Raw genomic sequence first — 25,845 nt, 5'->3', positions numbered from 1 at the left:
CAAGTCCCCGCAGCAATGTTCCAACATCTAGTTCAAAGCCTTCCCAGAAGAGTGGAGGCAATTATAGCAGCAAAGGGGGAACACTCCATATTAATGCCCATGATTTTGGAATGAGATGTTCGACGAGCAGGTGTCCACATACTTTTGGTCATGCAGTGTACTTCAATAAATTATTTTAAACGGGTACCGGGGACCTTAGGAAGAGTCTTCTGAGGCTTGTGGGCATCCTAGAGCAAAACAGAGAACGCCATCATGTTCATGAGAGTCTCAGCTTTCCAGAGGGGTCATATAGTGTAGGCCAAACCGTTCGGACGCTACAGACGATTTCGTGAGAACACCGATTTTCGTGATGTCTCACGGTCTGTCACCTTTCACCGCAGATGTGGTGGATTCAGACGCGACCCATGCAAAAAAATATACCAGATATCTCTAGCTTAAACAGACAGATTTTGATGGGAATTTTTTTGTTGTGTTAATTAGATTTCAACGGGGGCCGCAGCTGTAGGCTAAGGGTTAAGGTCCTCAGCCAGAGTGCCAGCTTGGAGAGCCGTGAGGCTGCTGGTTTTGGTTGCCATGAGGCCTTTCGTTTGTTTTGAATCTTTAGTTTGGGCATGCCTGTTTGTAGTTTTCCATTTTGTATGTTCATTTTTGTCACCATCTGAACCAACAATAATCCGCATGGACTGGCCGACCAAGAGGTCAAGATAGACAGAGCAGACCCTGGACCAAGGTAAGGTTGCCTGGGCATCTAGGTTGCCTGGGCATCTAGGTTGCCTGGGCATCTAACGCCGTCGTCAAATGCTGATTTCTCACATTAATGCACACATCAAGACCATGTATCTAGGCCTAAGACCCCTAGACATAACAAGTGCAGAAAAATCTGTAGGCTAGTTATTGGTTTTGTAAGTCTTTTAAATGAGTTTGTGTGTTTCTATACTATATACTTTTATTATATACCAAATATACCAACAACATTTGTGTGCAGCCCAAGCCCACTCACTGGGAGTGTAAAGCCATGTGTAACTCTGCGGGGCCAACAGCGGTCTAAATGTAGCTACAAACTGGTCAATACAAACACAGACACACACCACTCACCGACACAGTTGCAGGTGGGGAACTCAGCCTGGAGGTCCTTGGCGGGCATGTCTAGCAGACTCTTAATGGGCGTGTCCAGGTAGCGTAGTGGCGACTCAAGGAAGCCTTTTAGGGAGGGGTTAAGGGGGAATCCATCTTTAGTGGGGGTGTCGTCCTCATCAGAGAATAATCCAGTGGTGGAGAGGACAGCTACGTTCCCATTGGTCTCAATCTTCATGCGTTTGGGCAGTGGGGACGGGGAGAGAGGCAGCTTGGTTGCCTCCCGCTGCTCCTCCATGGGGCTCTCAGTGGAGGGCTGTGTGGTGGAGGTTACTTTACTCATACCCCCTGACTCCTCCTTGTCCACCTCCGTGTCCTGGTCTGCTGGTGGGGCTGTGGTAGGAGCTAATGGAGCAGCGCTGGAGGAATGAGTGATGGTAGTGCTGGATGGTGATGGGTGCCTGGCTTGTCCTGAGTTACCTTTGGGCTGAGACTCTGTCACCACGGGCTGGGCTGAGGCTGAAGGGGCCTGGTCCTGGCTCTGGATCTGTGAAGGGGAGGGCTCTGGGGCCGAGGATGAACTGTCCCCGAACTCTGCCTCAAACTGGCAGATCAGCTCCTCGAACTTGGGGTCCAGGTAACTGAGGCCTGGTATGGATTGAGAGGTGGTGGAGGTCTGTGTGGCGCTGGCCTCCGCTGAGCTTGCTGGGATGTCCAGGGCTACAGGGAGAGGCTGAGGGGTTGAGAAGTCTGGAGTGTTTACAGACAAGGCAGAAGGAGCGACAGAGGGTGCAATAGAAGAGTTTAAAATGGATACCTGAGATTGGGCTGGGGCAGGGAGGCCTGCGGCAGCCTGAGTGGGGTTACTGAGGAGGGGGAAGGTAGGGAGAGGGAGAGAACCTAGGTGGGCGCTGGCCAGAGGCAGGGCTCCGGTAATGGTGAGGGGAGACGGTTTCTGTATGGAAATCTGTCTGTGAGGCAGGAAGGTTGGCAGGGAGACCTTCTGCTTGGTCTTCTTGATGACTATCGTCTTGGGTTTGGGGCCTGGCTGGAGCAGCATCCCACCCCCTGGGTGCTGCTTGAGGAGCGGAGATGTCCCCGCTGTGCTCTTCCTCCTCTTGGTCTCCTTGGGCTCCTGCTTGATGGCCACGGGGACGGGGTGGCCCTCAGGGCCCATCTGTTGGGGCCACCACTTGCGGAGGTTCTGGCAGGCCTTGGCGGGCCGCAGAGGGCAGAGGCCTGGGAGGCCAGGAGAGTTGGAGAAGAGGTTCCTCTTGTGGTGAAGGTGCTGCTGCAGAGCTGTCTGGGTGGAGTGGCGGATGGCTGCGCTGCCCGGGGAGAGAGGTGGACCAGGGTACCCAAGCTGCTGCTGGCCATTTATCAAGCTGTAGCAGCCCCCCATGGAGGCGCAGGCAGAGCTCTGGTACTCCCCGGAGTCTACCTCCTGCTTGACCCGAGGCATCCCTAGTTCCTGCTTGATGTGGTGCTGTGGGACGGGCAACTTGAAGGGGCCGTTTATGTACTTTCCGCCGGAGTCCCCCAGTAGCTGTTTGAGCTCGGACATGGGGTCGCCAGTGCTGTGGCCACCGGACGGAGGGGCGAAGAGAGGCTGCTGGGAATCTGAGTTTATCCACTGGTTCCTCTGCTCTTGGGATCCCCCAGGGCCCTGCTGCTGCTGCTGCTGCCACTGCTGGTGGTGAGGCAGGAGGCTGCCTGCCTGGGGCTTCCCGGGGAAGGGTGAAGTGGAGGACGGGAGAGGGGAGGCGTGGGCCGGATGGCCATGGGACTGGGGTCTGTGCTGCTGCTCCCACGACACAGGGCTCTGCTGGAGCTGGGGGTATAGTCCAGGAGGGACGGATTGTGAACGCGAGGAGGACAAAGAGGAGAGAGGGTTGGGGGAGGAGGGGACCAGGCGGGTGCCGTGCTGGAGGTGTAGAGCTTGGGGGTGGTGTTGAGGTTGGCTGGTGGAGGAGGCCTGGGCAGGAGGGACCACGGTCTGGGGGACAGTGGCAGACAGCTGGGTCAGGGCCTCGATGGCAATAGCCGTCTGCAGACTGACGTTCTTCTCCTTGGCGATCGAGAGGACCTGAGGGGAGCAGGGGATAGGGGCTGGATGTTGTCCCTGTTGATGTGGGTGTAGTGGTGGACAGGAGGGAGGGTTACCTCCATTGACATAGGGTTGGGGGTGGGGGGGCTGCTGTGAGTGTGGGGGCTGTTGATGAGGCGGCGTGTCAGCGGTCATCTTGGAGCAGGGCATGTTGTTGTCCCGCTCCTCCCCTGCCCCTCTCTGTTTGATCCTCTTCTCTAGCCACTCCAGGTAGTCCGGGCAGTCTGGCCCATCACAGTCACAGTTGGGGGGCTTGTAGCCGTGCCGCGCCTGGCTCAGGGCATTCTGCAGGGTGTTCAGGTCCTCTGGGGGGCTAGCCTGGTTTCCTCCTTCTGGTGCTTGGAGTCTGGCTTGAGCCGCAGCCCCCTCACCAGTTCCCATCTCCTGGTTGAACTTCTCATACAGCTGGGCGGTGTGGGACTGGGGCTCAAGGTGACCTGAGGGGGGCAGGGAGCCCACACTCACACTGGCTGAGAAGGCTACCAGGTTGCGTGCAACCTCCATGTCTGCCTCATGGACAGGCTTCCCAAGAGTCCTACCAGTACTGCTCCAGCCATTGCAATGCTGCTGCTGATGGGGTTGGGTGGCTTTGCTGTGCCCAGGTACACAGCCCTGTCCTGGGGAAACACTCCTTGACCGCTGGGGCTCCCTCTGGGGCTCAAGGCCAGCTCCACCCTCCTCATGGGTGTCCCTGGGATGCCGGCTCACCCCATTGGTCAGTTCCAGGCTCAGCAAACCGCCTTCCTCGAGGCGGTCATGTGACCCAGTTTCCATCTGGCCTCCTCTTCTGGGGCCATCCACTGAACGAGCGTCCGAAACAGTCTGAGTGAGAGAGTGAGAGGACACAGGTTAGGGACAAGGAACCAGAAAAACTAAATAGGAACTGTGCATCAACATGGAATAAACAATAGCAATCAATATACAAAAAAATATAGTTTAAACATGTTTACAACTAGTTTCTTCATTTGATCATCTTAATATAACATTATACTCAAACAAAACATTCACAGAGAACAGACAAATAATAATGATTATGATAGGGCACTTGCTAGAAATGTTAAAGTCACATCATTGCACAGTAATATGCACACTACTACAGTATTCAGACCATGTAAAGGTACCATCCCCCCCAAAGACACAAAGGATAATTGAAAAAGTACTCAAACACACACAATTCAGGGCCATTATCTCAACATCTTATCTATATGAGGAAGAACAAGTGAAAGGTGAAGGAGAATGAGGTGAACTACAGCATCCATTGTATTGTGCATATCTACCATTCACTTCTATAGTTACTGGTAATAAACTTGCAACTCAACTTCCCCGTTTGAATTAGAGGTCGACCGATTAATCGGAATGGCCGATTAATTATGGCCGATTTTAAGTTTTCATAACAATCGGAAATCGGTATTTTTGGACACCGATTTGGCCGATATTTTTTTTTTTCCAGCTTTATTTAACTAGGCAAGTCAGTTAAGAACACATTCTTATTATCAATGACGGCCTAGGAACGGTGGGTTAACTGCCTTGTTCAGGGGCAAAACGACAGGTTTTTACCTTGTCAGCTCGGGGATTCAATCTTGCAACCTTTCAGTTAACTAGTACAGCGCTCTAACCAGCTGCTTTACATTGCACTCCACGAGGAGCCTGCCTGTTACGCGAATGCAGTAAGAAGCCAAGGTAAATTGCTAGCTAGCATTAAACTTATCTTATAAAAAACAATCAATCAATCAATCAATCATAATCACTAGTTAACTACACATGGTTGATGATATTACTAGTTTATCTTGCGTGTCCTGCGTTGCATATAATCGATGTGGTGCACATTCGCGAAAAAGGACTGTCGTTGCTCCAACATGTACCTAACCATAAACATCAATGCCTTTCTTAAAATTAATACACAGAAATATACACTGCTCAAAAAAATAAAGGGAACACTTAAACAACACAATGTAACTCCAAGTCAATCACACTTCTGTGAAATCAAACTGTCCACTTAGGAAGCAACACTGATTGACAATAAATTTCACATGCTGTTGTGCAAATGGAATAGACAAAAGGTGGAAATTATAGGCAATTAGCAAGACACCCCCAAAAAAGGAGTGATTCTGCAGGTGGTGACCACAGACCACTTCTCAGTTCCTATGCTTCCTGGCTGATGTTTTGGTCACTTTTGAATGCTGGCGGTGCTCTCACTCTAGTGGTAGCATGAGATGGAGTCTACAACCCACACAAGTGGCTCAGGTAGTGCAGTTCATCCAGGATGGCACATCAATGCGAGCTGTGGCAAAAAGGTTTGCTGTGTCTGTCAGCGTAGTGTCCAGAGCATGGAGGCGCTACCAGGAGACAGGCCAGTACATCAGGAGACGTGGAGGAGGCCGTAGGAGGGCAACAACCCAGCAGCAGGACCGCTACCTCCGCCTTTGTGCAAGGAGGTGCACTGCCAGCGCCCTGCAAAATGACCTCCAGCAGGCCACAAATGTGCATGTGTCTGCTCAAACGGTCAGAAACAGACTCCATGAGGGTGGTATGAGGGCCCGACGTCCACAGGTGGGGGTTGTGCTTACAGCCCAACACCGTGCAGGACGTTTGGCATTTGCCAGAGAACACCAAGATTGGCAAATTCGCCACTGGCGCCCTGTGCTCTTCACAGATGAAAGCAGGTTCACACTGAGCACATGAGCACGTGACAGACGTGACAGAGTCTGGAGACGCCGTGGAGAACGTTCTGCTGCCTGCAACATCCTCCAGCATGACCGGTTTGGCGATGGGTCAGTCATGGTGTGGGGTGGCATTTCTTTGTGGGGCCGCACAGCCCTCCATGTGCTCGCCAGAGGTAGCCTGACTGCCAATAGGTACCGAGATGAGATCCTCAGACCCCCTGTGAGACCATATGCTGACACATGCACATTTGTGGCCTGCTGGAGGTCATTTTGCAGGGCTCTGGCAGTGCTCCTCCTTGCACAAAGGCGGAGGTAGCGGTCCTGCTGCTGGGTTGTTGCCCTCCTACGGCCTCCTCCACGTCTCCTGATGTACTGGCCTGTCTCCTGGTAGCGCCTCCATGCTCTGGACACTATGCTGACAGACACAGCAAACCTTCTTGCCACAGCTCGCATTGATGTGCCATCCTGGATGAGCTGCACTACCTGAGCCACTTGTGTGGGTTGTAGACTCCGTCTCATGCTACCACTAGAGTGAAAGCACCGCCAGCATTCAAAAGTGACCAAAACATCAGCCAGGAAGCATAGGAACTGAGAAGTGGTCTGTGGTCACCACCTGCAGAAACACTCCTTTATTGGGGGTGTCTTGCTAATTGCCTATAATTTCCACCTTTTGTCTATTCCATTTGCACAACAGCATGTGAAATTTATTGTCAATCAGTGTTGCTTCCTAAGTGGACAGTTTGATTTCACAGAAGTGTGATTGACTTGGAGTTACATTGTGTTGTTTAAGTGTTCCCTTTATTTTTTTGAGCAGTGTATATTTTTAAACCTGCATATTTAGCTAAAAGAAATCCAGGTTAGCAGGCAATATTAACCAGGTGAAATTGTGTCACTTCTCTTGCGTTCATTGCACGCAGAGTCAGGGTATATGCAACAGTTTGGGCCGGCTGGCTCTATGCGAACTAATTTGCCAGAAATGTACGTAATTATGACATAACATTGAAGGTTGTGCAATGTAACAGGAATATTTAGACTTATGGATGCCACCCGTTAGATAAAATATGGAACTGTTCCGTATTTCACTGAAAGAATAAACATTTTGTTTTCGAGATGATAGTTTCCGGATTCGACCATATTAATGACCTAAGGCTCGTATTTCTGTGTGTTATTATGTTATAATTAAGTCCATGATTTGATTGAGCAGTCTGACTGAGCGATGGTAGGCGCCAGCAGGCTCGTAAGCATTCATTCAAACAGCACTTTCGTGTGTTTTGCCAGCAGCTCTTCGCAATGCTTCAAGCACTGTGCTGTTTATGACTTCAAGCCTATCAACTCTCGAGATTAGGCTGGTGTAACCGATGTGAAATGGCTAGCTAGTTAGCGGGGTGCACGCTAATAGCGTTTCAAACGTCACTTGCTCTGAGACTTGGAGTAGTTGTTCCCCTTGCTCTGCATGGGTAACGCTGCTTCGAGGGTGGCTGTTGTCGATGTGTTCCTGGTTTGAGCCCAGGTAGGGGCGAGGAGAGGGACGGAAGCTATACTGTTACACTGGCAATACTAAAGTGCCTATAAGAACATCCAATAGTCAAAGGTATATGAAATATAAATCGTATAGAGAGAAATAGTCCTATAATTCCTATAATAACTACAACCTAAAACTTCTTACCTGGGAATATTGAAGACTCATGTTAAAAGGAACCACCAGCTTTCATATGTTCTCATGTTCTGAGCAAGGAACTTAAACGTTAGCTTTCTTACATGGCACATATTGCACTCTTACTTTCTTCTCCAACACTTTGTTTTTGCATTTAAACCAAATTGAACATGTTTCATTATTTATTTGAGGCTAAATTGATTTTATTGATGTATTATATTAAGTTAAAATAAGTGTTCATTCAGTATTGTTGTAATTGTCATTATTACAAATAAATAAAAATAAAATAAAATAGGCAGATTAATCTATCGGCTTTTTTTGGTCCTCCAATAATCGGTATTGGCGTTGAAAAATCATAATCGGTCGACCTCTAGTTTGAATGTCAACATACTGTATATTACCAGTCTATACATGTCAATTAGCTCTCTGTGTTGTCAACGACTGTCTACTATATTGGCCAAATGAACAGTGTTGTCTGAATCAGGTTAGCCAAGCAGGATTCCTGGTTTCTGATCCTTTGGTCCTGAACCTCTCCCCCCTCAGGCCTTTATGACAAGGGACTATTTACTGTATCTACTGTACCTCTACAAGACTGCAGCATTCAACACCTGTATGTCATATCACCATGATGTAAGACTAGACACAATCAATGCATGATGTCTCAACAAATGCAACACAAATGTGTGAAGGATCGAGAGAGCATCGAGAGAGCAAAGATGTAGCAAAGAGTAGCTATTGTTAGTATATGGTTACGTTCTTGATGCCCTTTCACAAGTGTGCTTAATAAGATGATAGTAGCTACAGCCTTCGATTAGCGTCCATTAGAGGTAGAGCATAGTACTGATGATCTCATCTGGGGGTTGAACCTGCTCATCCATTTCATTAGCTGTGATGACATCACTGTTTACTAGACCTGCAGAAGGGAGGCTGAAACACTATGGAGAGGATCTGACCTGGCTGATGATTTTGGAGGGAAAAACAAAGTGACATTTTGACAGTGCAACCAAAGCAGTGCTGTTGTCAAAACACTCTACACTGAGTGTATAAAACATTAAGGACACCTGCTCTTTCCGTGACATAGACTGACCAGGGGAATCCAGGTGAAAACTATGATCCTTTATTGATGTCACTTCAAATCAGTGTAGATGAAGGGGAGGAGACGGGTTAAAGAAAGATTTTTAAGCCTTCAGACAATTGAGACATGGATTGTGTATGTGTGCCATTCATAGGGTGAATGGGCAAGTCAAATAATATAAGTGCCTTTGAACAGGGTATGGTAGTAGGAGCCAGGCGCACTGGTTTGTGTAAAGAATTGCAACACTGCTGGGTTTTTCATGCTCAACAGTTTCCTGTGTGTATCAAGAATGTTCCACCACCCAAAGAACATCCAGCCAACTTCACACAATCGTGGGAAACATTGGAGTCAACATGGGCCAGCATCTCTGTGGAACGCTTTCAACACCTAGTAGAGTCCATGCCCCAACATATAGAGGCTGTTCTGAGGGCAAAAAGGGGAGGGGGTTGAAACTCAATATTAGGAAGGTATTCCTAATGTTTGGTATACTCAGTGTATATTGCTGCAGCCCTCTCAACATGACACTGACTTTAAAAAATGCAACAGATCTCTGCTTGAATCGTGTATCTGCACTGTTTCACGCACAGTTAAAGGGATACTTTGGGATTTTGGCAATGAGAGAATGCCAAGAGTGTGCAAAGCTGTCATCAACGCAAAGGGTGGCTACTTTGAAGAATCTCAAATATAAAATGTGTTTAATACTTTTATGGTTACTACATGATTCCATATTTGTTATTTAATAGTTTTGATGTCTTCACTATTATTCTACAATGTAGAAAATAGTAAAAATAAAGAAAAACCCTGGAATGAGTAGGTGTGTCCAAACCTTTGACTGGTACTGTATGTTCAACCACTTCTACACAGAGACACAAATCTATGTCACACTAAATATTTAAAAAAAAACAAATAATACATTTAACACTTTTTATTTGCCTCTGAACATCTTCAAATCTTATTCGAGAAGTTGTACCTCTACAATAGCCTAAACTAAATAAGGAAGTATTCAACATGGCACTATCTAATGGATCTGCCAGAGCAGAGAGGGCAATGACATTGAGGCTACAGCAGGTAAGTCCTGGCCTATTGTTCAGACAGACAGACAATAATAAAGCCTGAAGCATTGTGAGCTCAGACAGACAGAACTCTATAAGGATTACACACAGTCATAATAATGTTCACCTCACACACGTACAGTATGCTGTACACACACACATGTACTACACACACATGCACGCACACACATACACACAAACATTCACAGTTTACTGTACACACATATACAGGTACACATAAAGGTAGGCTACACCATTAAACATGTCTAGAAGAGAGGAACTAGACTGGTTTGTTGTTTGAGTTATGACCCAACAGGCCTGTGTACAATGCTAGTCGGTTTACAATGCAGACTTGATCATATCTACAGTATGTTCACAGTGAGAACACAGCTCTCGTTTGTAATTCATATAGTTGGTTGACAGCTGAAGTAGAAAGACATCCTGCTTTTCCCGTGGTTTGAATATATTTAAATGGGCCTTTTGAAGTGTCTTATTGGACGGGCCGCTTGCTCAGGCCCTTATAATTCACCTTTTGTTCCGGGTGTCTGGTGGGGGTCCCTGGAGGGGTGGGGGGAGGACAGCCGGCCGACGATAAGTGAGAGGCCCCAAGTTGCCCGACCGCAGACTGATCAGACTGAACTGAGACGGGGTTGTGAGTAACAACAGTTTGGATAACTAGTCTGTTGAATCAGCGTGGTCACTAAAATGCACAACCCAACAACCCACAGTCAGTCACATTGCTGCTCACTTTTCCTCTTTTCACACAGTTGATATACTGACACTCTTTTTCTCTCTTAAACACATACAATAACAATTGTATTGTTGCTTTGCATGTCTCAAACCGAAACTTACAGGGATCTACTGTGCAAACAATAACACAACCATAATGACAGTTCTCATAACCGGTTAACTGGGACTTTCGAGATACATTACATGACCAAAAGTATGTGGACACCTGCTCATCGAACATCTCATTACAAAATCATGGGCATTAATATGGAGTTGTTCCCCCCTTTGCTGCTATAACAGCCTCCGCTCTTCTGGGAATGATTCCTACTAGATGTTGGAACATTGCTGCAGGGACTTGCTTCCATTCAGCCACAGGAGCATTAGTGAGGTTGGGCACTGATGTTGGGCGATTAGGCCCGGCTCTCAACCGGTCTTCCAATTCATCCCAAAGGTGTTTGATGGGGTTGAGGTCAGGGCTCTGTGCAGGCCAGTCAAGTTCTTCCACACCAATCTCGACAAATAATTTCTGTATGGACCTAGCTTTGTGCACGGGGGCATTGTCATGCTGAAACAGGAAAAAGCCTTCCCCAAACGGTTGCCACAAAGTTGGAAGCACAGAATCGTCTAGAATGTCATTGTATGCTGTAGCGTTACGATTTCCCTTCACTGGAACTAAGGGGCCTAGCCCGAACCACGGAAAACAGCCCCAGACCATTATTACTCCTCCACCAAATTTTACAGTTGACACTATGCATTCAGGCAGGTAGCATTCTCCTGTTATCCGCCAAACCCAGATTCGTCCGTCGAACTGCCAGATGCTGAAGCGTGATTCATCACTTCAGAAAACGCGTTTCCACTGCTCCAATGGTGGCGAGCTTTACACCACTCCAGCTGATGCCTGGCATTGCGCATGTTGATCTTAGGCTTGTGCGCGGCTGCTCGGCCATGGAAACCCATTTCATGAAGCTTCTGGCGAACAGTTATTGTGCTGACGTTGCTTCCAGAGGCAGTTTGGAACTCGGTAGTGAGTGTTGCAACCGAGGACAGACAATTTTTTACACGCTACGTGCTTCAGTACTTGGCGGTCCCGCTCTGTGAGCTTGTTTGGCCTACCACTTCACGGCTGAACCGTTATTGCTCCTAGACGTTTCCACTTCACAGTAATAGCACTTACAATTGACCTGGGCAGCTCTAACAGGGCAGAAATTTGACGAACTGACTTCTTGGAAAGGTGTCAGCCTATGACGGTGCCACGTTGAAAGTCACTGAGCTCTTCAGTAAGGCCCTTATACTGCCAATGTTCATCTATGGACAAATGATTTTATACACCTGGCAACAACGGGTGTGGTTGAAATAGCTGAATCCACAAATTTTAAGTGGTGTCCACATATTTTAGTATATATAGTGTATATTTAGCCAAATGAGACTGTCACGAATACCTTCTCTCTCTTCATACACACCGTACTACACACTGCACTATACACACTGTGGCACGCTCACACCTGCAGGTACCTACCACGGTGCTTCTGACAGTGCAGACCACGTGCTCCAAAAACTATTTACAGCGTGCCAGAGCCTACTCTCTCCTGCCAGGACACTCAGTCACACACACACACGGCGCTTCCATTCCAAAACATCAACACGCCAAACTAGAAGAGACTGCCTAACCTGTTAGACACCATAGTCACTGAGACTAGTCCCTTCAAACAACATGCAACTGTACCACTACACGTCAGTCCCCACCTCCACCACACCAAAACAGATGCCCTCAAGGTTGACAGCACAAAGCAAAACATTAGGGAGGGAGGGGAGACAAGAGGGTGGGGAGGTGGGCATAAAGCCTGGGAGTAGACAGCTGAACATAAATCCACACATTTAGACACACTCCCTCCCTCCTTCTCCCACCCCCAACACAAACCCCACTCCCTCCCTCCTTCTCCCACCCCCAACACAAACCCCACTCCCTCCCTCCTTCTCCCACCCCCAACACAAACCCCACTCCCTCCCTCCTTCTCCCACCCCCAACACAAACCCCACTCCCTCCCTCCTTCTCCCACCCCCAACACAAACCCCACTCCCTCCCTCCTTCTCCCACCCCAACACAAACCCCACTCCCTCCCTCCTCCCACCCCCAACCCAAACCCCACTCCCTCCCTCATTCTCCTACCCCACTCTCTCACTCCACCCCACTCCTTCCCTCCCTTCCTCCTTCTCCCACCCCCAACCCCACTCCCTCCCCTGCCTTTCCTGCCGTGTCTCTCACAGAGAAAACGTGAAAAAGGAACAATGAGAAAAAAAACAGCAAAGAGCCCCAGACAGCTCCAGTACTTACATGGGTCTAGACGTCCTGACAGTCGTAGTGGAGAAACACAGAGGGGAGAAGAGGTAAAGAGGAGCATGGAATAGTGGTGCTATAGGACAAGAGACACTAGCAATCTGGTGGAGGCATTTTTTTATAGTCAGTGCGGCACACATTCACACACACCTCCCCCAACCAACCAACACACGCTCGCTCTCTGTCTCTTCTTACGGCCGTCGCTTTCGGTTCTCTCCCTTGTCCTCTCTCATTATCCCTCTCTGCTCCTTCCTTCCTTTTTCTTTCTCTTATCTCCTTGCAGCCCCCACCTTCCCCTCTCTCTCTCCCTCCGCTCCTCTACCTCTCGCTCAGTCAGTCTCTTTCTCCCTCTCCTCCCCCTCTCTCTTCTGTGTGTGCAGAGTGAGAGGCCATTTTCTGAGGCACAGTGGGCACGTAAGAGGGAATGGAGGAGTGTGCAGCTAGCCACGAGAGAGAGAGGGAGAGAGGGGGGGGGGGGGGGGGGGGGGGGGGGCTGGGAGGCTAGTGGCAGCCCTAGAAACAGCAGCACATTGCAGCAGAGCTGTTACCAGGCAATGCTCTCTCTCTCTCTCCCACACAAACCCTTATTGAAAACTAACACTTTGAATACATAACAGTGTGTTTCATAAAACATGATGTTATATGTTTTAGTCTATCCAGTAGCGTCTAATAATTTGGATATCTGAGAGCGGAGCGGTTTTTGAGCACGGAGGTGATGGAAGCCGCTAGTCGCAGGCGAACGCCAATCTCAGCAGCCCTCTCTGGACATTAACAGGAAAATTTAAAAAATGAAAGAAAAACAACATGAGAATCTCTGTAGGTGGTTTGAATCCGACCGATTCAGACTCCTCTTTCTCCTGCGAGACAAGCTGTACTTCCATCTTTAGGTCTGTTTCTGTCATAGTCCATTGGCCGCCACAAAGCCGATGACCATCTCTGTTTGTTTCTCTGCCTTTTACCACAACTATGTTAATAATAACTATTTATTTATTTCTCTACAGGTCTGTTACCTTCACCGCTGGCTGATGTGTCGCTCATTACGAGGTAATACCGGGGGAAGAGGAGCAGTCTAGGACTTGTGAAGGCGAGACAATGCACAGCGAGTCTCTTAAATACCAGAGGATAGCGATGGCTTGAGATGACTTTAAAAAAGGTGCCAATACGTTTTACACTCAATCGTTTCTAATGCCTTTCATTTCCTGATTCATACACGTGAAAGACAAAGAGAATGGAGGATTGAATGTGATTGAGAGAGAGGGATAAAGACTAGAGGACTAGAGGCTGGGGAACAGGACAAGCAACGGTCGACGACAGTTTGGCAACATACTAACCACAGGGATAAAGGAAGCTAGAGAGACAGTAGAGAGGAGAAGAACATAGAGGGGAGAGTAAGGAGAGATGTTGAGCTACAGAAATGCAACACTCACACACACATAACAACCTAGTAAGTTGTCTTATTCATGTGACTTCGGCTCTAGCAAGAGAGGAGACCATGGATAAGAGAAGGAAGAGGGAACAGAGATCGAGCGGCTTGTCGCTTGACAGAGGACGTCCGCAGTGACATGGTGGTACTAGAGACGTCGACAAACAGCAACATCATTTGCACCAAAGCGTAAGAGGACAGAAACGATTCCGGCGTCTCTCTTTCTCCATGGCGTGGCTGCTTTCCCTCTCCTTCCAGTCGGCCGGGTTGGTCTTTCAGTCTCACTCGGTCCCTCCAATGTTTTTCCAACGTTATCCCCTCACCATTGCTCAGCTTTAGCACCATCGTCGCTGGCTCGCTCCACTTGTTCATGCTACCACTCTGACCGCCCTTCTCTGCACCTTCTCTTCTCTCTGTCCTCACTCTCTCCTTCAGCAGCACTGCTAGAAGTTTGGAATCGTATTTATGGAAGAAGAGGGGGGAAAAAACATGGCCGACGTCTCTTCTCTCCTCCATGCAGATGAGATCCTTGTCGGCTCCTGCGCAGTATCGTCCTCTTATTATCCCTCACTGAGCATGTGAGCGCTGCGCACTTGCTGGATTAACTTGAGTAACCTCTCCCTCGATCTCTGTCTTTCACGCTCTCTTTCGCTCCCGCTTTCTCTCTCACTTGTTCGGTTTCCGTCCCTTCCTTTGCTTTCCTTCGCTCCACGTTCATTGCAGTCAGTGTCTCTCCAACCCTTTCTGAGGCTTTTACTCTCTGGCCCTGTTGTTCACAGTCCTCCACCAGCGCTGTCTGGCACACACACACAACCCAAAGACAAACACGGCACAACCCAAGCCGGTGCCTAGTAAAGGGAAGTTTGTTATGTCACATGCCCAGGAAGCACCAATGAGAGAGAGAGGGCAGGTGGGCGTGAGAGCTAGTGAAAGCATGTAGTTATGACATAGCTGTTACATCATCAGAATCTCACAACCTCGCTCCCACCCTGCCCACCCGCTCGCACAGGCTGGGCGGATGTGTCATAGGACAGTGTGTAGACCCCTTCCCCCATCACACACACTCTCATTCATCCACCCTCCTGACTACTACGCTTTCTCTCTCCCCCAGTACAGTGACACAGCATTTCTTGCGCTTAGAGCGAACTTAACCCTCTCCATTCTCTAGAATAGCACACACTCTCTTGTTGTGAGCAGATGAGCATGTAAAACAACAACAAAATAAGCAAACTGTGTACCACCGTGTACCACTCGCCAGTTTTTAGAACCAGAAATGCTACATTATTTGACACTTGAATACAACATGAATATGAATTCACAATATGAATTTGATTAGCCAAACCTATTTCTAAAAAGCCAAAGTTGGAGTTCGGTGAAATAATCGTGATGCTTTTAAGCAACTAGTTGGCCACTATATACAGCAGATGCATCTACTAATAGCAGTCTACACTCCAATTCTCCTGTCAGAACTATACGTTTTTTTAAAATTCATTTCTTTCCAAAAAAGTAAGCAAACATAATCCATGTTTGTTACAGTAACCCTGAGGTAGTTTTAGGTTAGTGCTACTGTTTTGTGATAGACCGCCTGGGAAGAGCAGACCAGCAGGCATCATACCTCAGACAACAGACCTACTTATCTAGTATGGCAAGACCGCCACCTCCCTGATGAGCACTATTGGCCCTGGTAGTCACCTCAGTACGTCAGAGTCACTTCAAAGTTGACGGCCATGTCCGGACTCTATTGTGGACCCATAAAGGGCTGTTTTCTGGACACAGATTAAAGAATTTCCATTGAGTTTGTTTCTAGTCCAAGACTAGGCTTAATCTGTGTTCAGCAGTGGTGCGTATTCATGGATGCCAAGGGAAGCCAGGCTTCCCATAAAGTAACACACTCCTCCCCTCCAGCTTCCCCAGTGATTTTACCCACGCACCCTTACTGGTGTCCAGTAAACCAGCCCTTTATATGTAGGATGGGGACAAACTAACATCCACTCTTTTCAAAGTGAAATGTGGATGATTTTTGATTTATTAGGATCCCCATTAGCCCAAGCCAAAGGTGACAGCTAGATTTACTGGAGTCTGATACATAACGAAAAGGACTTTACAGACAAAATACTTTACAATTTACATACATTTAAAAACATTAACATGTAGTGTGCGTGCATCTATCAGTTATCAGCTATACATGTCAGTACATACACACAACAAGTAGGTCACTTGGGGGAGAGGTGTTGTGCCGTGATGTATTTCTGTATTTATTTTTTATGAAACCAGGTTTGCTGTTCATCTGCGCTATATAAGATGGAAGGGAGTTCCATGCACTCATGTCTCTGTATAATACTGTACGTTTCCTTGAATTGTTCTGGACCAGGGGACTGTGAAAAGGCCCCTGGTGGCATGTCTGGTGGGGTAAGTGTGTGCGTCAGTGCTGTGTGTAAGTTGACTATGCAAACTATTTGTAGTTTCTTAGAAAAACAAGAAGTGACGCATTCAGTCTTTCCTTAACTCTTCGCCAAGAGAGACTGGCATGCAGAGTATTAGATGAGTGAGAAAAAATATCAATATAATCCATTTTGAATTCAGGCTGTAACACAACATAATGTGGAATAGGTCAAGGAGTATGAATACTTTCTGAAGGCCCTCTGTGTTCTCCTAAAGCCCTAACAGACATAACAACCTTGTTAACTCTCTAACCACAAAGCACACAACTAGCACATAGACCACTTTCAAGGACTTAATAGAAAAGTGAGTGCTCTGCTCTCAAAACAATACAGGGTAGTTCCATAGCAACGATAAACTGACGTAGTGAATAATAACAACACAGGTGCTTGTTTGATGAGGGACACCTAAAGAAGGAGAATGTGATGATTCCAAAAACAGAAGGACAATTCAACACGTACAGTAGGAGTACTCTATTTGAACATGAGGTGCGTGGTATGTGGCATCTCAGAAATGAAATGAACTTAGACAATCATCAGGAGGTGTGATTCAACACCTCTGTCTCTCTCCATCTCTCACTCTTCCACACACACGCACAAAGCAGAGTATTGGCCTTTGAGGAGTGCTGACAGTATAGAGAAGTGCAGCTGTGTTCACATTTTTACCATGACTACGAGTCTGACTCATCTTCTCATCCAACCATTCACCCACACTGACAAGAAAACAACACACACACACACACACCAACACATGAATGTACCTACTTTACCAAGACCAGTGGAGGCTGGTGGGAGGAGCTATAGGAGGACGGGCTCATTGAACTGGCCGGAATGTAATAAACGGAACGGAGTCAAACGTGGTTTCCATATGCTTGATGTGTTTGATACCGTTCCATTTATTCCACTCCAGCCATTACAATGAGCCCATCCTCCTACAGCTCCTCCCACCAGCCTCCACTGATCAAGACAGGTGGGGTGAATCTCAATGATGTAAATGACAAAACATGACAAACAGCGCATATGATTTATTTCTACAGGGTACAGAGGAGCCCAGCTCTCAGTGTAGAAGATGGCAGGTGTAAGACATCAAGTAGCCCTAGCGGATGATGCAACCACATGCAACCCTCTCCCCTCATGTGTAGGGAGGCTTGTGTCAGAACAACCACCTTGTCTTCCATTCAGGTCCCATCTTCTCTAACAGCAAAGGACTATGCAGTATACAGTGCATATCTTCTTATGAGGAACACAGCCTAGCTCATCAATAGATGACAGAGTCCAGACACCCAAATCAGATCATTGCTCCGTGTTCCTGACAGAGCAGGGTCCAACCCCCACTCTAATGTCTTCCTGTCAGTCCCTGACCCACATTACCACATTACACACCCTCCTCCCCTCCAGCCTCATACCATCAAGGTCATCTGTTCTGACACACATGCTCCATGTGACACACACACACACACACACACACACACACACACACACACACACACACACACACACACACACACACACACACACACACACACACACAGACATGCATAAGCACACAGGCAGAGAAACACACACAGGCAAACACACTAAGGGTCACACAAACAGGGGAACACACGCAAATGAACATTTAGAGGATTGTTCCTCTATCGGTACACAGAAGAGTGAATACTGCAGAGTACAGGCTGGCTGGCTGGCTTGTGTAACACATTGGATTGTGCAACACATTGGATTGTGCTCTCACTCACACATACACATTGACAGAGGGTCAGTGGGTGCATTGGTGAGGATGAATGCTGAGTGGTACTGAAAGTGTAGCATAGAAAACAGAATAACAAAAATATCTGAGAATCTATCCTCATCCATCTTTCTGCTCACTAGTTCTGTTTTTCCTTTCTTTCTTTTATTGATCCCTCTCTGCCAGTGATTTCACTATTCCTCTTTCTCCCTCCCTCCCTTTCTTTCTTTTTTACTCTGACCCTGTCCTCTCCTCTGTGTTGTCTCTCACCCTGTCCCCTCCTTTGTGTTGTCCCTGACCTGTGGGCTCCTCCTCTGTGTTGTCCCTGACCTGTGGGCTCCTCCTCTGTGTTGTCCCTGACCCGTGGGCTCCTCCTCTGCTCTGGGCAGGAACAGAAAGGGGCAGAAAGGGACACAGCGAGGGACACAGAGAGGGACACAGAGAGAGGGACAGAGAGAGAGGGACAGAGAGAGTCGTAGGGTGGCGGTGTAGGTTATCCACCTGACTCTGCCCTCCCTGACACGAGGCATGTGCAAGTCAGCACGCGCACACACAGCCCACCTGGGGGTGTGAGGTCTGCCTGCCTGCCCCACTCCACCACTCCTCAGAAAGGGAGAGAGGAGGAGAGGAGGGATGAGGAAGGAGAGGGGAGGGAGAGGCCAGGGTGGAGCCACCAAACACACTCCAGCACCAAGAGAGGGGGAGGAAAGTGAAGAAAGAATAGTGTTTTTAAAAGAGTGGTCTTTGTGGGAAAGACTTGGGACTGAACGGAAAATAGAGGGAAATATGAGGAGGCAAGGAACGGTTGGAGGGAAGAGGGGAGAGAGATGGGGGGAAGAAAGGGTGAAAGGGTTTAAAGTAGTGAACAAAAGGAGGAAATAATACCCCTACAAACGGTTCAAATACTGTATTTGACAAACAGTGGAATGGATAGCAGATGATGTCACTGTAGTTAGATGAAGTCATACTGTTTAAATCCCACAATAGCACTTTCTTTCAGTTGGAATACTTTCAGTTGGATTACTTTGGGTAGGAATCTGACCAAGACCCATGCATCAAAGACAGACAGACAACAAACAGTAGGCTACAGCAGTACAGTTTGGGAAAATATTAGAAAATAATACAACTATGGTGCAACAATAACACCAATGGGGGAGAGCTACAGAGGGAGAGAGAGAGAGGTGGGAGAGATAGTACTAGAGAGAGGAGGGTGAGAGAACTAGAGAGAGAGAGAGGGGTGGGAGAGAGCTAGAGAGAGGGGAGAGAGAGAGAGAGAGAGCTAGAGAGAGAGTGAGAGGTGGGAGAGAAAGCTAGAGAGAGGAGGAAGTAGAGAGCGAGAGAGAGAGAAGAGAGAAGAGAGAGGGAACTAGAGAGAGAGAGAGAAGTGGGAGAGAGAGCTACAGAGAGGAGAGAGAGAGAAATATAAATATATAGAGAGGGAGTTAAAGGGAAAGAATAGAGAGAACCTTCCTCTGCACAGTGGCATGTTGCCAGCCTTGTCTCTCCCAGGAGTCAGGCTAAGATTAGCTCCCCATATGTTCAAGTCAGGCGTAGCCCGTTTTAAAGGGCCAACGCTCGCCTTGCCTGTAGCACTGCAGAGAACACACCATCCATCCCTGTGCTCTGTCATGCTTTACATCAACCACTACATACCATACATATCCAATAACCATGACGTTTGTTGTAAAATATCTAATGTTTTCAAGCCATATTGTATCGTCTATATACCAAGCTTGTAGCCTAGCAGATTGTTTCCATGTGTTTAAATAGTTTCCATAGAATCATGAGCAATAGACATGTCACTTTGAGCTACAACACGCCAGACATAACTCCAAGCAACACGCCAGACATAACTCCAAGCAACACGCCAGACATGACTCCAAGCAACACGCCAGACATGACTCCAAGCAACACGCCAGACATGACTCCAAGCAACACGCCAGACATGACTCCAAGCAACACGCCAGACATGACTTCAAGCAACACGCCAGACATGCCTCCAAGCAACACGCCAGACATGCCTCAAAGCAACACGCCAGACATGCCTCAAAGCAACACCCCAGACATGACTCAAAGCAACACCCCAGACATGACTCAAAGCAACACGCCAGACATGACTCCAAGCAACACGCCAGACATGACTCCAAGCAACACGCCAGACATGCCTCCAAGCAACACACCAGACATGCCTCCAAGCAACACACCAGACATGCCTCCAAGCAACACACCAGACATGCCTCCAAGCAACACACCAGACATGCCTCCAAGCAACACACCAGACATGCCAGCAAGCAACACACCAGACATGCCAGCAAGCAACACACCAGACATGCCTCCAAGCAACACACCAGACATGCCTCCAAGCAACACACCAGACATGACGCCAAGCAACACGCCAGACATGACTCCAAGCAACACACCAGACATGACTCCAAGCAACACACCAGACATGACTCAAAGCAACACACCAGACATGACTCCAAGCAACACACCAGACATGACTCCAAGCAACACACCAGACATGCCTCCAAGCAACACACCAGACATGACTCCAAGCAACACACCAGACATGACTCCAAGGAACACACCAGACATGACTCCAAGCAACACACCTGACATGACACCAAGCAACACACCTGACATGACTCCAAGCAACACACCTGACATTGCTCCAAGCAACACACCAGACATGACTCCAAGCAACACACCTGACATGACCCCAAGCAGCACACCAGACATGACTTCAAGCAACACACCAGACATGACTCCAAGCAACACACCAGACATGCCTCCAATATTGTATCATGAAAACTCAAAACTCAAAACAAAGCTACAGGGATACGTTCTAAATCGTGACATGTATAAACATGGTTTGGCAGGATTTATGACAGTACTGTACACAAACAGTTCCCAGTCTGAGAGGGAGAGTAGCCAGCAGAGGGGTGAGAGTTAAACACATGCCACTACAGCCTCTTCCTCCTCTTCCTCTTCCTCCATTCATTTTTTGTTAACTGCAGCAGGCACTGCTGGCCCTCAGCCATTCTGTACTCCAGGAGAACCCAGACGCCGGCCGGCACGGGCGAGAGCCACAACACTACAACCATGCTTCACCATATACAGGGCACCGTAAACGTAGGCCAAGCCATGGGTCCTCAGTCAGCCCCACAGACGGGTGCGATGAGGGGGAAGAGACACCACTGGCAGGAGCGTCCATTATAGAGCATTCATTAGAGCAGAAACATGCAACAGGGATGCTGATGATACTCAATCCCTTCTTGACATTTGAGTGGTCCCTGTAGACTGGGGAGGGGGAGGAGAATGAGTTGGTGAATACAGAACATGAATCAAAATGGCATTTCGGTTCCACTGAGGCTCAATACGTTTCATGCACATCTTGGTTCAGGAGTATTATGGGGTGACAGACACTTGATTTCAAGTGGTATTCATACAGGTTTTATTGAGAATTAAAGAATATCTGACGTAACCAATGGAAATATAACCAAAATGAATAATTGTTCTTTGTGCTCTACAGATACGTTCCTAAGAACTTGTGAGCTGTTTTCTGCAGAACACAGGTGCATTGTGATTCTTCATTGAAAGCTCTGACATTTGTTCTCTACATGTGAGCAGTCTTTTCAAAGCTCCACCTTCTCAATCCGTTTGTCCATTTTTGTCCATGTTTGTCCATGTTCTGCCATGTTCTGCCATGTTCTGCCATGTTCTGCCATGGACAAACAGTCCATGGCCTATTGCCAACAGGCATCAGTTGACAGTGATAGGTCCAAGAAAACAAGCTGAATGGAATAGCTATCCTGAAACACCACACGCTTCCTGTAAATACTACATACACACCGCTCCCCCGCACACACGCAACCCATCTCAACACATCACCATCCTAGAGGGAGGGCCTGGGTTAAAATTACAGCCATGATGTCATCTGCCACTCACTGTTGCCACAGAAACGAGGTCACGGCTAACCCTTTCTAATCAAGGGAGGGGATTCTGCAACATGGCACCATATTCCATTTATAGTGCACTACTTTTGACCATGACCCATAGGGTGCCATTTGGAACACACCCTGGTTAAACCAAACCTGCTAGCACTGTACTTTCTATCTGTAGTCAGAAACACAATGACTCAGTGTCTTTGTTCCATCCACCTTTCCGGTTTACAGTCTACGTGTATTTGCGCATGGTGCAGGTGCACATTTGATGAATGAAAAGGAAACACTTCGTTTGAAGAGAAATCACACCAGCGCAGTCTGTGGTAACTAACATTGCTCTAGCATTTCCTGAAAAGCTACTACAAAGTGTTAGAACCCTACTACAAAGCCCAGTATAACCCTTCTAGAACTGAAATGTATACATTGTATGTGTATATTTGTATATCGTATGTATATACAATGTAGAAATAAAGAGTGAAAACTAGATTTTTATAGAGTATGCTGAAGTGATTCTTCAACAGGGGGATGTTTGTATGGATGGTGTGAGCTGGCCTTGACTATTTTCCAGAATTACGTTTTAGCATTTGTGGCACAAATCCCATCTCATGGGACCGATATTAGCATTTTTCGCGCATCATGTCCAAATCATCCCAAAATATCTCAAATTGATTGCGAAGCTCACCAAAGTCACGTATAGATGATTTGAACATGCACGAACAATGCTAATAACGGCCCCATGACTTGAATGGGAATTGTGTCACAAATGTTAACATGTTAGCATTTGGAAACACTGCCAGACACTGACAAATAAACTAAACCCAAGTATGGATTGCTGTCATACCTTGTACATAGACTGCTTACAGGGTAAGGAAACCAATTGGTCATTTTGTAATTTGGGTGAACTCTCTCTTTAATCATGACAACAGATGGTGGCCAAGAGCCTTAGCTGATAAGAATGTAACCTATCAGCAAACCTGCGGAAGTTCACTGAGGTCAAAACTAACATGACAACCATTTCTCTGACTGTCTGAACATGTCTAACTGAAACCATGAAGACAGTCAGTTCAACAAGAAAAGCCTACAACTAAATTCTGCCCAAAATAAAGTGACTATACAGAGTATACAGAGCTATACATGTCAAAACTCAACATTGACAACCAGTCTAACAATGACAGAATGCTCCAAAAACAGGTGCCAGAATATTGGACATTGATCAGCTTTGCCAGTCTCCTGCTATAAACAGACTACCCGTTCAACAACAGCACGGACAGAATATAGCAGAGATTCACTCCGTATATAAACACACAAGCGTGCCACGACTTGGTAGACCAGGGAACAGCAGCCCACCAGCGCTTAGAGGCCACGTGCTACAGGTTACTACACACACACACACACACACACATACACACATACACACGCGCATGCGTGTCTGTGTGACCCACTAACTTTTAGCTCGGCTGACTTCAGAACTCTGAGAGGAGGGCCTGCCCCCTGTCTCCTCCTCTCCTCTCCTCCTCCTCTCGCTGGCCGCCTTTCTCAGCACATGCCTGACTCTGCCGCCAATCGCCACCCAGCCCGGGACGCTTTAAAACCCGACCCAGCCTTGCCGCCAGCCACTTAATCACAACAACCTAGTGCACAACGCAGCCGCCAGAAAGCCTGAGCACTGAACTAGCAGCCATGCAGCGAGCTAGAAGGGGAAGAGAACTAACTACACACTGCACTACAGTATGTGTTGGTTTACACGCCTGACTTTAAACACCTCTCCTCTATGACACAGAGCTCAGACAACTCTGAACACAAACCAAACCTGGTCACCGGCGTGAGAGCCAACATACAGATGCCATGGGCACGACAGTGGATGTCTATTTACTGTGTGTCTGTCTGTTTGTAGATCAGGGGCTAGTGTAAAGCTCACTAATATGATGCATAAACACGAACATGTGCTTTCACACATAAACACACACACACACACACACACACAGTAAAAAAGCTGCAGCAGTATATAGTCTACTTCCCTTCCCAATGTATGGAAACCTACTACTCTAAACCTACCAAACTACTCGTCTTTATTTTAAAATAACAACACCAAGACAACAAAACAGACAAGAGACATCACAGACAGATGAGAGACCAGATGAGAGACCAGCAGGAACACAAGAACTGAAGCTCTCCAATCACACTAATAACAAAGAAATAGACCAGATATTACACCCACCAGCTCTGTCTATCTGCCCCAGGTCGAGTCTCTTACCTCTGTCGCCAGATTGGCCTTTACAAACCAGGCTTTACTGTTGTCCTCAATATGTCCCACCTTTCCAGACATTCAAAACAGGTAGAAAGAGAGAGGGAAAGAGAGGAGGGAGGGAGGGAGAGAGGGAGAGAGGGGGGAGAACAACAATCAATAGAATAATATGAGCCTTTTTAAAAGAGGTGTCACTCCACACATGACTGCCTAAAGAATATTTATATTCATTCATCTTTACCTATATAATCCCATTCTCACATTCTCCCCTCCTGACAGACAACAACCCTAACACATATCACTTCTATTTGTCTTCAAATGCCAAGCTGGTGCTTCCCCACTGCTATGAGCAAGAGTGAGAGAGCAAGGATTCTGTTTAAATGATAAAATTATGTAATGCTTCATGAAAGAGGATAGCCTCTATTCACGATTGTAGCTACTGTATGTGCCTTTAAATATCACCATGATTTCATATCAATTTAATATTTCAGGTAAATGGTCATGTATTATTACATCTTCATAATTCATATACAGTTTATATTCATGTATAGATTACTGTCAATAAGAGAATAAAAGCAACGTTCAGACACTGCAATGGGGTTGTTACATTTACAGTAACAGCAGTAATCATTTAAGTAATGAAACAATAGCAGCAGTTTACATTTTTCCCCCTAACCCTACCCCCATCTAGCTGTTTAGTGCCGGCAGTGTTTTGTCTTCAGCTAACCCTCCTGGTCTCTCCGCCCCCCCTCTACTCTATCTCAAATATACCCCCCTCCAGGGCCGGCATTCTGCCTGGTAATTAATATTTACCCAGTGAGCCAATCTGCCTTGGTGTGCTTCTCTCTCTCTCCGTCGGCTGGCCGAATCCCCATCAGAAGACTCAAGCTTCCTCTCGTCTAACCCCTACTATCACTCTCTCTCTCGTCTTTGCTCCAATCCATTCAGGAAGCCATCTTGTGTTTTAAATCCTGCTTTACTTCAGCCCAAGTACAAACACACATTCTCTCTGTCCCTCCCTCTCTCTCTCTTGCTCGTTCCCCTACACCAATAGGTCTACCGCGCACACACACGGGAGAGGATTTTTTTTAAAGCCAGCCTCTGATCGCTTTCACTGCTGCACTACACACTACCTCCTCCCACTCCCTCTTTAATCTTTTAACCCCCCTCCTCCCTCTCTGTCTTTCCAGCGAGTAAAGCTAACTGCATTCGTGTTGTGAAAACTCCCCCCTACCCCTTCTTCAACCATACACTCGCATGAAAACACACACACACACACACACAACCGGCGAGACGTCACGCTACACATAGCACACAAAGAGAGTCAAGCAACCAATCAGCAGCCATCCTGAGCTCTGCTGCTAGGGTGAAAGAGAGAGA

The 25,845-nt window shown here is 47.4% G+C and overlaps 1 protein-coding gene across 1 annotated transcript in view; it reads right to left on the bottom strand.

The window, feature by feature from the left end:
- The window catches only part of tet3 (tet methylcytosine dioxygenase 3), a 51,786-nt gene extending 26,280 nt beyond the window's left edge, over positions 1–25,506 (bottom strand). Inside the window, exons 1-3 of the mRNA XM_039013674.1 lie at positions 25,279–25,506; positions 24,475–24,534; positions 1,096–4,003 (exon numbers count right to left, since the gene is read on the bottom strand). Of these exons, the coding sequence (XP_038869602.1) occupies positions 1,096–3,955 (2,860 nt within the window). The 5' untranslated portion in view covers positions 3,956–4,003; positions 24,475–24,534; positions 25,279–25,506. The remainder of the gene's footprint in view (positions 1–1,095; positions 4,004–24,474; positions 24,535–25,278) is intronic.
- Between the last annotated feature and the right edge of the window lie 339 nt (positions 25,507–25,845).

This window comes from Salvelinus namaycush, chromosome 18 (assembly GCF_016432855.1).
Source record: "Salvelinus namaycush isolate Seneca chromosome 18, SaNama_1.0, whole genome shotgun sequence".
Taxonomy (NCBI): Eukaryota; Metazoa; Chordata; class Actinopteri; order Salmoniformes; family Salmonidae; genus Salvelinus; species Salvelinus namaycush.
Note: the sequence above shows the minus strand (reverse complement) of the source record. Positions and strands in the feature narration are given on the sequence as shown.